At 40.8% G+C, this 17,321-nt stretch overlaps 1 protein-coding gene across 1 annotated transcript in view; it reads left to right on the forward strand.

The window, feature by feature from the left end:
• Positions 1–17,321, forward strand: part of IQGAP2 (IQ motif containing GTPase activating protein 2) — a gene marked incomplete in the record, with an annotated part of 4,327,392 nt that overhangs the window by 2,631,892 nt on the left and 1,678,179 nt on the right. The window contains 1 exon segment of the mRNA XM_044063965.1: positions 9,507–9,597. Within this exon segment, the coding sequence (XP_043919900.1) occupies positions 9,507–9,597 (91 nt within the window).

Consider the following 17,321-nt stretch of genomic DNA (forward strand, 5'->3'; position numbering starts at 1 on the left):
TTATTCAAACATTAAATGGTTCAGCAATATCCACATCAATGGGGACATACTAAGATAAAGTATTTAGATGTATGGATCAAAACTTATTCTGTTATGGCAGCTAAAGATGTGTGGAAAGAGACCAAACAAGAGATGATACAGAATCTGAGAAGCTGGAAGCTCTTCACTATAAATATAGACATAGTAAGGTAAAAGAAGTGAAAATGTTTTAGTCCCTTTAGTTTTATATACAGTTTAGTTGTATTTTTATCACCCCATGGAGAAGTGGTGGAGAATAATGATGAAGAAATGTATTTGTAAGGGAGGAGGGCAAGATTTAAGTTTGATAACATGACTCTTTCCGTGGAAGAAGACAATTTAGGATTGCTTGATTTGTAGGGATACTTTAGGGCTACTCAGTTATGTTCCTGTATGAAACACATACAAAAGTTTATAAATCAAAGTGGAAAGGGTTGAAGGTGAAACTTCGGAGTGAGTTTGAGAAGTATGGAGAAAGTTTGATTTTGAACACAGGTCCTTAAGGAGAATAACAGCAACTATACCAAATGTTTTGTTGAAAAAGTAGTAGAACGCACTATAAGAATTAAACCAACAGTGGAATGGCGAAAGGAGATTTTGCCGAAAGGGTGAGCGGCTGTAGGGGTATAGAAAATAGGCATGTGGGGATGAAATTTACTGGAAGAAATTAGCAAAGGAACCAGTGTTTTGGAAACAAATAACTAGAAAGGGTAAGCTAATAGTGTGGTATGAGGCTAGGCAGAAGTTTGGATTGCGGATCAGAGACTGCCTCCCCTCCTAGAGATTGATAGGAATGTAGGCAAAGAGAAAAGAATAGGGAGTGTTAAGTGAAAGACCAGTTGTGACAGAGTTTTTAGTTAAATGGAAAACAGAAGCTGCTGTCAAAACATGGATAATTAGTGAGGCATATAACATGTATGGTAGCTCTTAGAGGATGCTAGAAAAGAGAAAGGAAAAGCGAGTTGCAAAAGAACAGTGAGAGGATATCCATATGGCTCACAAGTATGCAGCAGATTCTGGAATGTTTTGATTTTTGCATGGAAAACTTGCATAGGTGTTTATATATTTTAAGCAGGCTTCAGAGAATTTTTCCTGAGGTAGACAGCATATGCTAGAGGTGTGATGCAAATGTGAGAGGATTTTTGGGAATGTAACAACATGGTAAACTTTAGAAGTCCCTACACGTTACTTGTTGGAAATTTTGAGGGAGCAGACTATTGTTACTAAGGAAATGATTCTTTAGAACTAGGTTATAGGGTATGAATTTCTTAGACATAGTAAGGCCTTGCATAGTATAACACTACTTGCTGCCAAAAAAGCAATTAACTAGAACTTGGAAATCAAAATCTAAACCAACTGTAATTGAAATATTGACTGTTATACAGGAGATAAAAATGGGAGGTGTGGGATCTTTAATAAAGGAAAGGAGAAAATTATAAATTAATGGAATTTATTAGATGAATACTTGCAGAATAATGTTCAGGAAGAGGAGTGAGCTTTAAAGGAAGGCAGGAATTGAGCAATTTATGAAATGGTGGAGTGATTAAAAATTGTTAAAAAGAAAGCACGTATACTGCATAAAAGTAATTATGGAAATGTTACTATGGTTTGTTTTCTTTCCTGTTCGTGTATTCGTACTCGTGTCATATTTTAAAATGTGTTTCAATAAATATATGTAAAAAGGGGTGAACTGTTGATTATGATGATGGGCAAGCAGCAATGCTGCGAGTCTGTTTGCCTTCTTATTCTCTATCTGCTCTGGTTGTTGGCCACATCTACTACAGCTATTTCTGCATGGTAAAGTTTTTGACATGGTACACACAATGTTTAGCTGCTGGTCCCTCGTGCATACTTCAGTATGCCACTGGGTGCATCTTTGCAACAAAAACATTCCTCATTTGGACAAAAATGTTACGAGCTCCATCACTTTGTATGTTCCTACATGTGCAGTGTTGTATTCAATCTGCCATGGTTTGGGGGTTGTGGTTAGGTCATCAGCCATGGTTCCAGTGCATATCCAGCAGCACCTACAAAACACAACATTGATACAATTATATGTGGCTTGCTAGCTGCGTACATGGTAACTGCATATACTGACGTGAATGTACCTACCTGTACACCTACTACTTGATGATGCTGTGGTAAGTCCCTCTGCATGAACTGTTGGTGTAGTTCAGGTATATGTACCTTATGTTTAAATTCTGTCAACTGTCTATGTGCTACAAAGGGACATTTTAGATGATACCCAAGCATTGCGCACTTTCTGGCAGTTGAAGAATTGTAAGCCCTTCCTGTTAGTCATCTATCAGCTTGTGGACCAAACTGGGTCCTGATGGCAATGTGTTGAAAAGGGGCCATGCCATAAAATGTTTACATAGTAGTGGCTCTTCTCCCGAGTCCTTGAGAACCATAAATTGCCCTTATGTATGCTGTAGAATAATGTTGAGGAACTGGTGTAGGATGAATAAGACTGATGTCTGCAGTATTTATCGCATGTTCCCATATAGGTCACTGAAAGGTCTCATTAACTGGAGTGATTAAAACTATACATACCTTGGTGTTTACTGATATGGGTAGTTCATCCATCTCCTTTGATTCTTTGTGTGGGTGACACAGTTCAGCAAGCTTCTGTATGGTCGTCTTATTCATTCATAAATGAATAACGATTTTGTGGTCACGCAGGCAGCTTCTAGACTTGGAACCGATGGTGCCATCTGCATTTATAAAGGTGGCTGTTGTGTGCTGTGTCACAGTCACTGGCTCTGAGAGCAGCCACCAACACATGTTGCTCTGCTATAGCTGCTGCTCTCACCATTGTAATTTCCTGCATACTGTCATTGTCTAGCATTTAGAATACGTGAATGCTACAGTATACCCATGTACCCATTTTGTATTTTTATATATTTGATGCTGTAATTTGCATACTTATTTTATGTCATTTATATTGGAATCATCATTTCCATATCATTGTGCATTTGGTTGCATGCAGTGTATACCATGCTTTTTTTTATACCGTAGCAGAGCTGTGCTGCTTATGTTGCTAAATCACTTTTTCCTTCCATGCTGCCACATCTTGCTTTTATTAGTATAGCCAGTATGCATTATGTATGAATTCTAGCACTTTTTTGCCACTAGTGATTTATTCTGTGCCCCCCAAGCCTTCTGTAAATATTGCTGCAGTCAGTCCATGTAAGTCTTAACTGAAATGTTGTTGGGGGTTTTGTTATTGGTCTGCATGAAGTTAGTGAAAATGTATTTGATTTGTGGTAGTAATAGTAATACTTCCTGTCATCAACATAGATGAAGAATATTATTATAGGATCATAGGAGGTTACTAGGCTAATGGCCTTGGGGCCCTTCCAAGCCTAGCCAAGAATTTATCCCCAAAAAGAAACCTCAGTCAGGACCTGTCGCCCCTGTCAGTGAGAGACACAGCTGGAACCCCTGGGACAAATATGTGGTTTCCCATCCACTCATTAAGGTTGCGCTTGAAGAGGGTCAACAAGGTGCTCTTTTTGACGTGTATGGAAAGTCTATTCCAGAGACTGGGCAGCCTCTGGGAGACAAACCTCTCTCTCCAGCAGGTTTTGTTGATGTCGCATATGAGATTCAGGCCTTTTGAGCGGGTAGTGCGTGAGGAGTTAAGGATATGGATCATCTCTAGTAGGGCCGGGTCTGAGAGTGCCTTGTAAGCGAGAGACAGATCACCCCTGAGCAATCTGTATGATACCAAGTAGAGAGATAGTGATTTGAACCTGTCTGCATAGGACAGGTATTGGAGGCCATGGATTCTCTCTGTGAGGTATTTCAGTGGCCTTTCCAGTTGGTGCAGATGTTTGGAGAGGTACATCCCAACTGGGACATTATATTCAATTATTGGTCTAATGAGGAAGGATTATAGAGAGGTAATAACCTCCTTTTTTCTGGATACAATCCCTTTACTTATGAGATGAACCAAGTAAAAGGCTTTTCTGACCACTGCTGCTACATGATGGTCGAATGTGAGGTTATCATCAACCTGAGTGCCCAGGTCTGTCACCACAGGTTATATGCTTAGGGGGTTGCCATTGATGTGGTAAATAATAGGGGTCGTGTTTTTGCCAAATGATATGATGATACATTTTTTTGCATTTAGCTTGAGGCCATGACTTTGGCACCACTCATTAGTTGCTGTGAGACTCTCTTGCAGTATGGTAACATCATGTGGGGAGTCAGTGACAGCACCCAACTTAAGTCGTCGGCAAACTTGGTCAGCCACAGGCCCTGTGTCTTTGCCTGGACCTCTGAGAATTAGATAGTTGAATTTAGAACGTGAATTGTGCAGTACAGCCACATAATTGAAACTTATGGACTCCAGATGCAAGAGCTGTCATTCAGGATTTATTTATTTTTGTTTTTACATGTAATCACATAGAGGCATTTAAGACAAATCTATGTTTATTCCATTGGAGTGATGAAGCTAGCCGTACTTCAAATGGCTGTTTTGACATTTTTCCTTTTAAGTGCTTTATTCATTTGAAGATCTTAAAACAATACAAATATTGTGCAGTCCACATGCATGCTCTGTTTGGATGGTATCACATCAATCGGATATCAGAATTTTTAAGCAATGAAAGCATTTTTGCTTTTATACATCAAATCAGATCTAAAGCCAAGATTTAAAATTTTCACATTTGCAATCTGACATATGTTTTTTTTTTCTAGTATTCATTTTTGGGACTGAGCAAACCATTAAAGATCAAAATAATTAGGATTTGGCCTTCACTTTGTGTCCCCCCTTCTACAGTTGTACCTCAAACAGTCTAATTGTTCAAGTGTCTTATTCTGGTATTTCTGCTATTAACTGATCCAATTTTCTCAGTTTATTATAACACAACTTATTTCTTTTCTTTCCCTATGTGTTCAGTTCTAAATTTTTAGCCTATGAATAAATGTCATCAGTTCTGAAATGATAGGATCCTCTGGATGGATGCCTTGTCATTTTGATAGAACCATGTGTACAACTGTAGTTTATTTAGTACTGGTTTATTTTTTTTTTTACAATTTTGCAAAATGCATTACAAAGACCTCCTCTAATGTGCAGTTTACCAAAATGAGCAATTTTTATCCTCCATCTCTTCAAGTCTGTTTGTGTAAATCATTAATGCTGCTATTTAAACTGGAAACTATCTCATAGTACATCATCACCTATCTCATAGTACATCATCACTAGTATTTGTCTTTCACGTGTCAGTTCATTTTTCTGCAAATAAACTCACGCTATTTGAACTGTATAAATAACATGCTCCTAGTGTATCAATTGTCATCAGTATTTATCCTCCCTAAGTCAAGATGTTGTTGCTCTGCACTTGAACTGTCATACTATGTGAATTGTTCATGTAACAAATGAGTAATTATAGCTATCTTTTGAAACTTGCAAGTGTCTTAATTAGGTTCATAGGTAGGTACTAGGCTATCTGCCCGAAGGCATTTATAAGCCTAGCTGGAGTGTGTTGGCCTTCACCCCCCCGCCATAGATTAGTTCCCTGTGCCTCTGTCCAGCAGAGCCATTGAAGTGATCCCTGGGGAAACTTTGTTTCCCATCCACTCGTCAAGGTTCCTCTTGAAGAGGGTTATCGAGGAGCTCTGCCTAATGTAGATTGGAATCTTGTTCCAGAGCATGGGAAGTCAATGGGACAGGAATCTATCCCTCCAGCACATCCTATTTATTGTTGTGGTGAGGTTTAGATCCCTGGAAGCGTGTGGGTTGAGGGGATATGGTTTTCTTTAGGTGGAGCATGTCCATCAGTTCTGGGTTGGACATGGCCTTGTGTGTCAGGCAGAGATCACCTCTGAGTAGGCGGTATGCAACTGACTACAGCTGGAGTTTCTTCAGTCGAGCTGCATAGGGCATCTGCTTGAGGCCAGTGATCCTCTTGGTGAGGTACTTCTGTGGTCTTTCCAGTTGTTGCAGGTGTCTTGTAAGGTACATCCCAAATGGGGCATTGTACTCTATGATGGGTCTGATGAGTGATGCGTAGAAGGGCCCAGTGATCTCTTTCGATCTGGATGCAAACCCTTTTGTGATTAGGTGGGCCACACAGAAGGATTTTCTAACCACTTTGGCAATGTGATTATCAAAGGCGAGGTTACTATCTACTTTGGTCCCCAGATCCTTTATTATGTCTTCCATATTTAGGGGGTTACCACCTATGTGGTAGTGTTTGGGTACTTTGTTTTTTTCCAAAGGCGATGACTATGCACTTTTTGGCATTTAGCTTGAGGTCATGGTTTTGACACCAGGTATCAATCTCAGTGAGACCCTTTTGGAGGATGTCGGTGTCAGCCGGAGAGTCAGTTATAGCCCCTAGTTTGCAGTCATCTGCGTACTTGGTCAGCCATAGTCTTCCTGTGCTTGACTGTACCTCTGAGAAGTGTATGCCGAACAGGAGGGATCCTAGGACTGAGCCCTGGGGAACGCCACTTGTAACTGGTTTAGAGTCAGACCTAGCTCTCGCAACTCTTACCATGTGGTTTCTGTCCATGAGCCAGTTGGCAACCCATCACGCTGGTGAGCTTGTCTATAATACCGGAGTGGGGAATAGTGTAGAAGGCCTTTGCGAGGTCTAGGTAGGCTGTGTGGACCACCTTTCCTTCGTCTATAACCTTGGTAATTGTCTCAAAGAAGACCACAAGGTTTAGGAGGCATGATCTGCCCTTAACAAAGCTGAACTGGGTAGGGTCCAATGTTTGGAGGTTCCCAATGTCTCTGTTAATGAGATCTACGATGATGTGCCCCATAGCTTTGCAGACCAAGCTAGTCAAGCAGAGGCTGAGGTTGAACAGTTTGTTTAGGTGAGGGGTTGGTTCATCTTTGAGCTCGTGTAGGACGCAGCCTGGGACACCGTCCGGTCCTATTGATCCTGTGTTTTTGGCTTTGGAGAGGACTGTTTTAACCTGACTGTCTGTGATTTCAGGGGCACTACATTCTTCTGGTATAGTTATGGGCCCTTTTGGGGGTGAGAGGGGGGTGAAGTTTGCACTGAACCTGACTGCCAGGATGTTGGCTATAACAGTCAGTTCAGTGTATTTTCTGCCATTCTGCACTAACTCCGAGCAGATCTGAGAATTGCCACTCAGATTCTTGACATAGCTAAAGAATGCCTTGTGGTTATCTTTGGAGTCCATGGCAATTTTTCTTTAGAAGCTAGCCTTGGATGATTTTATGAGGGAACGTAGTTTCTTGCTGATACTGATCAGGGATGTCTTCCCTTCTTGGGATTTTACTCTTTTCTGTACTAGTTTCCTCCTCCTATTGTATAGCTTGTTTGGCAGGGGTCCACCAGACTGGTTTCCTTTTCTTGGAGGAGTGAGTCTTGGTTTTGTGGGGGATAGCACGATCCATGCATTCTTGTAGGCGCCTGTAGAGTGCATTAGTAAAGGATTTTGCAGCTTGGACAGCATTATCCTTTAGCATGGGGTTTTGAAACTTCCCACCTTGGTCTTAAGTAACGTGAAGTTTGCTTTTGAAAAGTTTTTCACGGTGGTTTCTTTGACCGGGGGTGGTGGCGGAATGTGGATATTTAGAGTGATTAGTTTATGGTCAGATCTAACCAATGAGGGGTTATCGTCTGGTGTGGAACACCGGTCACCCATGTTGGTGATGACCAGGTTCAATATGCTGTCACCTCAAGTGGCTGTGTTGACCAGTTGATCCAAGGCGTTTGAGTTTATAAATTCTAGGAAATGTTGGGCAAGGGAGTTTGTACTTGAGTAGTTCTCCCAGTTAATGTTTGGGTAATTGAAATCACCCAATATCAGGGTGTTTGGTAGGACCTTTATATTTCACAGTGTTTCCAGGAATGTGGAGTGGGGGTCCTGGGACATGGTTGGTGATCTATAGCAAGCTATAATTTGAATAGCAGTTTTGCCTGTTGTTAGTTGCACGTGGATGATCTCTGAAGCATCGTGCTGTGCCACTAACCCGGAGCTGTGGGTATCCTTGATGAATATGGATACTCCCCTGCCTTTTGTATTTCAATCCGGGTTTTGTGGCCAAAATGTATGGTATGAGTTGTAGCCTGGTAGTGCAGGGGTGCTCTCTGGAGCCTTAAACCAGGTGTCTGTTACTGCACATATATCTGTTTTCTCCATACTGAGGAGTGCCTTGAGTGCGTGAATTTTGAGGTTTAGACTTCTGGCATTGAGTAGCATTACCCTCAGTTTTTTGTTACTTGTGCTGTTTACAGTGGCGGGTTTGTTTTTTGAGCCTTGCCTAAAAAAGGCACTATGGGGGTGGCAAGAGCCTTGGTCAGGGTATTCGAAAGCCTAAGGGTGAGAGGTGCAAACCGTTTCTAGCAAAGTAGCGTGGCTTGTCGAACATGTCATCCCAGGCTGACAGACACTGGATCCCCTTTGAATGACATCAGAAGTTTAGCCAGTTGTTGAAATTGATATTTTTTTCTCTATACCTTGGTATCATTCTTGGTGAGGGCAGGATGCTACTCAGGGTCAGGGTCATACCGGCCTGGGCTACGAGATCAGAGAGCTCCTCCATGTCTCTCTTCATGTAGTCCAGGGAGGTACGGCTGAAGACATTCACGCCAACATGGGCAATGCCAGAGTCATATTTGTCCTTGTTCTGGAGTGACCTGAGTGCTTGTGTTATGTGGCAGATCCTGGCACCCGACAGGCAGCTAACAGTAACCTACTCCTTGTTCAGCCTAGTGAGTGGGACGTCAGTGTGCCTGACTATAGAGTCACCTATTAGTAGTGTGTTGGGTATGTTATTTTGCCTTAAGGGCTTTGATTGCATGGCACACTGGTTTTGTGAAGTATGTGTTTCATGGTTTGTGTTGGGGGGTAGAAGTTGCTTGGATGTCTGCTTTGGAGGTCTCTGTTGCTTTTGCAGATTTTTATTTAGAGCCTCCGAGTATGTTTTCGTATATTTGTGTGTTTTTTGCCAGTGCTAGTTTCATAGGACTATGTGAGACTGGTGGTGTGATGCAAGTAATTCCCTTCTCCTCTTGACTGCCTGGTCCAGTCTTGGGTTGAGAGAGCTTAGCCTCCAGTTTGGCTGTATAATTGCATCTATTGCATGTGTTAGTGTTTGGTGGAAGGAGGAGAGGGTTGTCTGCGTTCTTGAGGCAATTGTAGCATTGCCTCAAAATGCCCAGATTCACCAGACCAGTTGGACCAGAGAGTACACCTGAAACTGCCCTTTGGACATGCCTTGGATAAATACAGTGAACTGTTTTACTGATTGGCTGGTAAGGGCGAATAGAGAATTGTCTTGGGTTATTGCTGAAAATTTTCTGTGGACTAGCCCACCTACTCAGTCAATAGAGTTAAGTATGATGGTGGCTGGATAAAGTAGTGAAGTACATTAAATTAACGTTTAGTGCCAGGTAATTAAAAAATCCAGGTGAACTGTGTTTTGTTTTTATATGCATGTATGTATAGATATATATATATATATATATGTCAAGATTGTTTTTTTTGAATTACAGGCCACAGAAGATGACTCTGCAGTTCTCTGGTTAGATGAGATACAAGATGGGATCTACACTGCTAACAAAAACACAGAAGATGCTCAGAGATGTAAGTATGAGTGCCACTTCAGAATGTTAAGTTTTTTTTTTTTTTTTTAACCGGTATCCTTGTAGAATGTGGTTTAAAAATGTACTTGGATCTTAAAATTCATAAGTATGAAACCATGCACATTTTCTTGACTGAAAAAAAAAAGACCACTGTCCTCTACTTATGGACTTGTATTTGTACCTGAATTTACACTTGATGTATTGAGGCATCCAGACATTTTAGTAGAAGTTCATAAATAGCCAGTAAAAAATGTAGAAGGTACCAAAATAATTTCATGTTAGAAGATTTTGTTTTTAAGATGCCTCTAGTAGATTTTCATCATTGAATACAATTTTTCAGGTAAAGAACAAAGTATGGTAGCTGTTATAAGTCTGTGGTATTAATTTATTTGAGACCAGTAGACTGAACAGGTAGTTTGCTAGAGTTTGATCTTTTTCTACTTCTTTTTGTCAGTGCAGAAGATTAAGGCTCCGAAATACTTTCTCTTACCAAAGGTTTGATTTCTTACAGCTGCCTTTGCCTCCTCTATGACTCCGAGCAATCTACTTAAGGAGATAGTGCTCTGGGGTCGTTCCTGAAAAGGGGCACTTGTGTCTCTAGGCTTATTCAGTTAACAGTTGTGTTAAAAAAAAAAAAAAAAAAAGGTTGGGCAGGAATCCCACTGCTGCAGACAAGATGCTGTGCTCTTGGACACCCCTAACTGTAATTCCAAGACTGTTAAACTCTGGGATATATATAAATCACTTTACACCATTTTTAACAATTTTGCCCTATGTTTTGTTAGTCCTGCCTGAATGGGATTTGCCGAAATCAGTTCTTAGTGGACAGTAAGAATACCTTCTCTATGCCTTAAAGCATCATGAGTTTTAATTAATACACTAATGCTATTCTGCAGTAGTTAAATAACTCCAGTCAGTTTTTTCATAATAAAATTTTTACTTTTCTTACACACACTTCATAAATTTAGCAATGTTGCCTTAATGCGATGAAACCTACAGAAATTAAACTATTCAGAAGTATATCTTTACTGTCTTTTGTGGACTGGCAAAGTCACCACAAACATTATCTTTTGTCTGTGTTAGCAAAGTTTGTGGCTATTGTTTCAATTTCCACATTTATACTTCTTGCATGGGTTTTTGATTATATCTCTTTTTTGTATTGGGACTTTTTGTTTTTGTTCAGAAAATATTTCATAACACATCTGTTTGGCATGTTTTGCTGTTTTGCCATCAGATTATTAGGTGTTCTGTGATAGTAAAATAAAAACTTTTAAATATTACATTGTTTGCTTACTGGCACAGAGGGATGAAAGCCCAGCTGTTGACTTCATATGAACTGGGAGATGGATGAGTTAATGAGGAAGGATGTGAGTGAGTTACTGATGCTTGTCCACTCATCAGAATGCTACTGTGCTGACGAGTCATTTCTGCTGTGGATATGCCAGCAGCGATTAGGTTGTGAATGTGATGTCCATATAAAATACTGTGCGCTGTAGCTGGAGTTTGGCATCTGTGGTATTGTGGAATGAGCCTGTAGGTTGCCAAGGATATTAGGATGTTAGACCTTAGCTAATAAAACCCCAATGGAGTGATCAAGTAAAAGGATGGTTGGCAGGTAGTGGAAAGAAAAGAATGTAAATGATGATCATCATTCCCACTGCCTCTGCATTTTTGATTACCTGCCAAGGTAACACAGTACAAATCAGCTTTCAAAAGCTCAGACCCCCCCCCCCCCTCCTTCTTGTGACACTGATTTGGCACATTGGTTGCTTTGGTGATTGTGGTAATTGGACTTTGTTTACTAGAAATTTTTTTTAACTTCTGTCAGTTGTAAAAGAATTCTAAACACATTTCAAACAGTTTTTTTGATGATAGCACAAGTTGGCAGAGTTTAGTTATGAGAGGACATACTTGAATACTTAATTGTATTAAGCTACTACAATACTGTCAGTTTGTTATTCTGGCTGGTGTTCTGTCCCCTGACTTGATGGAGCCTATCTGTGCCCCCTCCCCCATAATATCTGGTTGCACATTAAAAGAAAAATATGCCTCAATCTATGGGTAGTGATTCTTTCAGGTCTGCTGCTTGGCCCACAGACCACTTGCCCTTTGCCCCTTCTTCCTCTACTGTAGTTTGCTGGTCACTATGAAATTGTGTTTAGACATGTCTTCCGGGGTTGTTACAATACCTGGTGCAGGTATAGGAGAGCCATGCAAACCCTTTAGGTGTAGGAGTAATCCAGGGTAAGAGACCCTTTGCCAGACATAGTAGTCTGTCCTCACATATTTTATCTAGTGGTGAAATTCACAAGAAAAACACACAGAAGCTTCATTATACAGCTGATAATCAGGTTTTAGCTGCTTATATGGCTGATGTGGTTTCTTGGCTAAGGATGTTCCTCAAACAACTAATTCTGGTGGTTTTATTCCCATCCATGGTTCTATTGGTAGTTTGGCTAGAGACCTTTCTGTTGTTTTAGAGAAAGGCAAGGAATCTGATGAGGACAGTGGTGGTTTCTTACCTGACACTGAGTCTAGTCATTCTGATTCTTTGGAAGGTGGAACAGAGCTTAAATCCAAACAGGTTTTCACTTTTCCTCAGATAATTGCTAGATTTTATGTTTTTGCTTACAGAGGATGAGATGCCCAATTCTGTGCCCCCCCCCCTTCCTTACTGCCCTTGGAAGATGTTTATAAAGCAGCCTACAGGAAATCAGTATCCATTCCTGCAGTCCCTAAAAAGACTTTGAGAAAGTATAGGGTTTCCTTTGATATGACAGGTCTGTCTTCTCATTTGACTGCTGACCCACCTGCCTGCTCAGATAAAAAGTCCCTGGCCTCATCTAATCTAACACCCCTGTGATAAAGTGGGAACATGGTTGAATCTTCAGGGCAAAAGGATGTATCTTTCTAATACTCTAGCCTTTATAATGTTAAATTATCAAGGCTGTATGTGGAAATTTATTCTGCAGTTTACATACAGATGGATAATGATTTTTCTGCATTCTTACATGCATAGCAATAGTCTTATATGAATGAAAGTGTTTATCATTTGACTCCGGTTTCAAAACATGCATTTAGAGGTATGCTTGAATGTGCATATGTAGTCTTGAGAAATGCTGCATGTTCTGTTATGTTAAGATGGTATGCTTGGTTATGTTATCAGAATGTTTCTGATTATTTAAAACCTGAAGTTTTGAATGCAGCTTTAAGTTATGAGTTGTTTTTTGGGCCGTCTGTTACACCGATTCTCAAACAGTGGGATGATGAGAAGCAAATTAATGCATGGGGGTATGTAGGATGTTTCATGTACCCAAGTTCGTTCCAAACAAGGTGCCTTTCTTCAAGGGGCATAATAAACAAAAATATCGGGCAAACAAAATTCAAGGATCCAAAAGGAAATGGTAGGAGTTGAATTCTTCAAAACCCAACAAGGTTTTCCTTTCTGAAAAATGAATGACTGTTTTTAGTCACATAGCACCCCTCCCCTCCCTTTCTGCACCTTTGTCTTTCTACATTCCCCTGGCTCACTGGCTCAACCCTGCAGCCTGGCCTAAAGTAGTCTCAGACAAATAGGTTTGAGAATAATTCGGAGAAGATAAACATAGCAGTGGCTAGAAAAGTTTTCCCCTTTTCAGGAGAATTCCTCCAACACCCACAAGACCAGGCAGAGTTATTTCCTCCAGTGCTCCTTCATACAGTAAAAGCAAAGGTCATAGAACCAGTGCCTGTGATACACGATGCACAAAATCAAAGGATTTCACTCCAGAATCTTTTTGGTACTAAAAAAAGGAGCCCTCCTGGAGGACCTGTCCTAGATTCATCCATTCTAAACACTTGTGTAAAAGATCTGACATTCAAAATGCTCACCTAACAGTCGGTCCTAGAGTTGCTTTCTTACCACTGCTTTTTGGTGATTCTAAATCTCAATGACACGTATTCTTATGTGTCTTGTTTACAATTATCAGTTTTCTGTATTACCCTTTAAGCTGTCTACTGCAACTCAAGTGTTTACAAAGTGTCCGGCCCCAGTGGTTGTTGCCTGTTGCAGAACCCTAAGCATTCACATTTTTCCTTATTTAGACGACTTGCTGATTTGTGCAGATTCTGTATCCAGATGCTTGGAATCCTTACACAAGGTTGCATCCCTTTCCCATCTGAGCTTCAAATTGAACCTTCAAAAGTCCTTCCTCACACCTTCTCAACACATTGTTTTCCTGGGGTGTTTGATAGACGCAGTAAAAAGGATTGCCTTCCTGCTAGAAAGCAAAGACCTGACTTAGCAGGGCATTTTCTTGGATTTCTGTCTTCTGGACATGGCCTGCGTAAGAGAGTTCCTCAAAATTCAAGGCCTCATGGCATCATGGGTCCTCATAAGTAGCAAGACTACACATGAGAAAAAAATCAAAGATACTTGAATTGTTGGATCCAGCACCTTCATCCCTTGGATTTCACTGTACATGTACTGGAATTTGTGAAACAAAAACTGCAGTGGTGGAGTGATCAGCTGTGTCTTAATGTAGGACTGCTTTTCCCTCTCTTCAGACCCCAGTCCTAACTGTCCAGACAGACTCTTTAGATTTTGTGTGGGGCTCAATGTCCATGGGAGCTCAAGTGCAAGGCTTTTGGGGTCCTCAGGACACACCAAAGCTCATAAATGTAAAAGAGGTGTTGGCAGTGTTCCATGCCTTAAAAATTCTTCACTACTTATTGACTCTGGGTCCTCTTCTAGTGGTCACAGACGATACCACTATGATGTGGTTCATGAACAATCAAGGGGGGTACAAGGTCATACTCTTCTTGCTGGTTGGCAATAATTGCCTGGGAGCCAGAGCTACTGCATTCTTTGACTCTTCAGGCATCATACATTCTGTCACAGCAAAATCTAGTGCTAGACTAAGCAGGTCTTGTACAGACCTTCACAAGTGGAAGCTCCACATACAGGTCTTTCAGGACTTGATCCAGATGTGGGGAAAACCTCAAGTGCATCTGTTTGCCTCCTTTCAAAACAGACAAATGAAAAAATTCTATTGAAGACATCCTTGCAGCCATGCTTGGAAGATGGATGCTGTAATTTATGTGGTCAGGTATGTTCCTTCATGCATTTCCACCCTTTCCATTGATTCCCAAGATACTTGTAAAGATAAAGAAAGAATTACCAAGATCATTGTGATAACCCCCTTTTTTTTATCCAGGCAAAGTTTGGTCTCCCTTTTATGAAACTGGATAAGGGCAATTACCACAAGATTCTTCACAGACTTGATCTGCTCACACAGTGTCAGGAATGAATGGTACACTCTAACCTAGAGCAACTGCAACTGACTGGCTGGATGATTCAGTTTTATACCTTTTATACACTTGTTCCATGAGGAATTTAAGGAGGGAAGAAAACCTCCAAATAGAAATTTTCATTTACTAGTGGAATAACAGCGGCCCCAAAAGGGTTTTGACGCCTCTAGTTGTGAAATATTTGCATGAGCTACTTTGAAAGAAGCATATGAAAAAACATCTCTGAGTGTATCGTGCTGCAAGCTGTCATGATGGGCTAACCCTATCTGATTTTTCATAAGAGTAGGGTTGTGTTACTCATTAATCCACCGTTCATGCCTAAAGTTGTTTTGAATTTACCTTAAATCAAGCCACCAGTCTCCCAGTGTTTCTAGTCCTGATCCAAAAAACAAGGCAAAAAAGATTCTACATACCTTGGATGCACACAGACAGCTCCGGTATTACCTGGACAGAAGAAATCCTTTTAGGAATGTTGAACAGCTGTTAGCCCCATATGGGAGACAAAGAAAGGTTAACTCATCTCTACTGCATGGTGGTTGTCCACTGCTGTTTTCTGTTATTCCCACCATGGTAAATCTTTTCCAGGCAAGGTTAAGGCTCACTTAACTTGGACCTTATACTTCTTGATGGCATATTGGAGATAGGTAGACTATGCAAGCATTCTAGAGGCAACAACCTGATTCTCTGTTCTTACCCTCAATACAAACTAGATTCCTTCTCAAGGTCCAGAGCAGGCTTTGCTAGGGCTATTCTCCAGGGGCTCCTGAATCCTTAACCTTCCATCTCTCAGGTAGGGTAAGCTTTGGGAATCTACTCAAATTGACAATGAGGTAATGGGAATGATGAATGTAAGTACAGTTGCACAAGTCCTACTTACCTTTAACAGCAGATGTTCAAATTCCTCTCTTCAGTGGCAGCAACCCACCCTCTGTCCCCAAGAGTGTGCATAGTTGAGGTGGGTTTCAGCTTTGATTCGGTGGTGGTTAGACTTATTTCTTGTGTGGTAATGTGATTGGCTGAGAATGTACTCTTGCTAGATGATTCTGGCTTCAGGTACTTCCGTGTCTTTCTTTGTGGAAGTGAAAAAGCCTGAACATTCACTCCCTGTGACAGCTGAAGGCTTCCCTCTTAGGGCAGGCTCAGCCAGTCTGTCACAGGAGGAGAGAGGGAAGAGAGTCTGAGCTTTTGATAGCTGACCAGTACTGGGTCACCTTTGCAGATAACCCATAGTGCCACTGAAGCAGTAAGGAATTAGAGCATGTTTAGTTACAGGTAAATAGGCTTTGCTCAACAGTACTTTTTTCATTTCTTTTCTTAAGGCTGAGATTGTCTTAGCTCTTAGAGGTGAGATGCAGCTAGTCTCTGCTAGTGTGTCCCAAGGCTCTATTGTAGAAGTGTTGTATCAATGACATGCATAAAGTAGTAATTAATGCTTCCGTCATACAATATGCAGATAGTTCTACATTTATTTTTGAGGAATTAACACAAGACCGCCTACATAAAGTTGAATAGTGGATAACTGATTCCAATTTACTTATAAATGCAAAAATACTATGCATTAGTCGTGAATATGACCAGCTTTACAATATAGACTTCAAATTGCATCACTAAAAACATACTAGTACCAGTTTCTAAATATAAACTGTTAGTAGTTATTACCAATAAGCTTAAGTTTGACTCACAGATCCAGTATATAGTCTCTAAAACAAAGAACGAACTTTAGATTTGTATAAAGAAACTAGACTGAAAACTAGTTGCAACACTTCCAAATGTTCTGTGCACAAGTACTATTCTAACCAGCACTAGCCTAAATACACTTAAACTGATACAAGCACTCAACTCTCCTTGTTAATAAGGAGAAATTAATTGTAGGCACTAAATAGCTTATAATTGCAAAGTACTTTGCCTAAGGTAAGTGAAAACAGCTCTTGTCTTCTCCTCCTTCTCTTTCGGCTGTTCCCGTTAGGGTCACCACAGCGGATCATCTGTTTCCATTTCATTTAATAGCTCTTGTACTTTACCAAAAAAAAAAAAAAAAAGCACCAAACCAGGCATGTCCAAGGGTCAGCTTCTGGTGATTTCTCCTGTCCACCTGGTGAATCTGGGCATACTGGGGCAAGGCAGCAATTGCCTCATGTACACAGACAACCCTCTCCTCCTTCCACCAAACACTACAACCTGTGAGAGATGCACTTGCATAGCCAAACTGGAAGCAAAGCTCTCTCCACCCAAAATTGTGCTAGACTGTCAAGAGGAGAAGGTTAACAACCGCACTACACCTCAAGCAACACATAGCCCTGCTAAACCCACACCACCAACACCCTCACATAGCAACACTAAACCCTCATATGTGGAGGCCTTTAACAGTAACCTGCCCAAGCAACAAGGACCTCCAAAGCTGAAACGCAAGCAAACACCAATCACAACCAAAGTGTC

Source organism: Protopterus annectens, chromosome 2.part2, assembly GCF_019279795.1.
Source record: "Protopterus annectens isolate FY-2018-M chromosome 2.part2, PAN1.0, whole genome shotgun sequence".
NCBI lineage: Eukaryota > Metazoa > Chordata > Ceratodontiformes > Protopteridae > Protopterus > Protopterus annectens.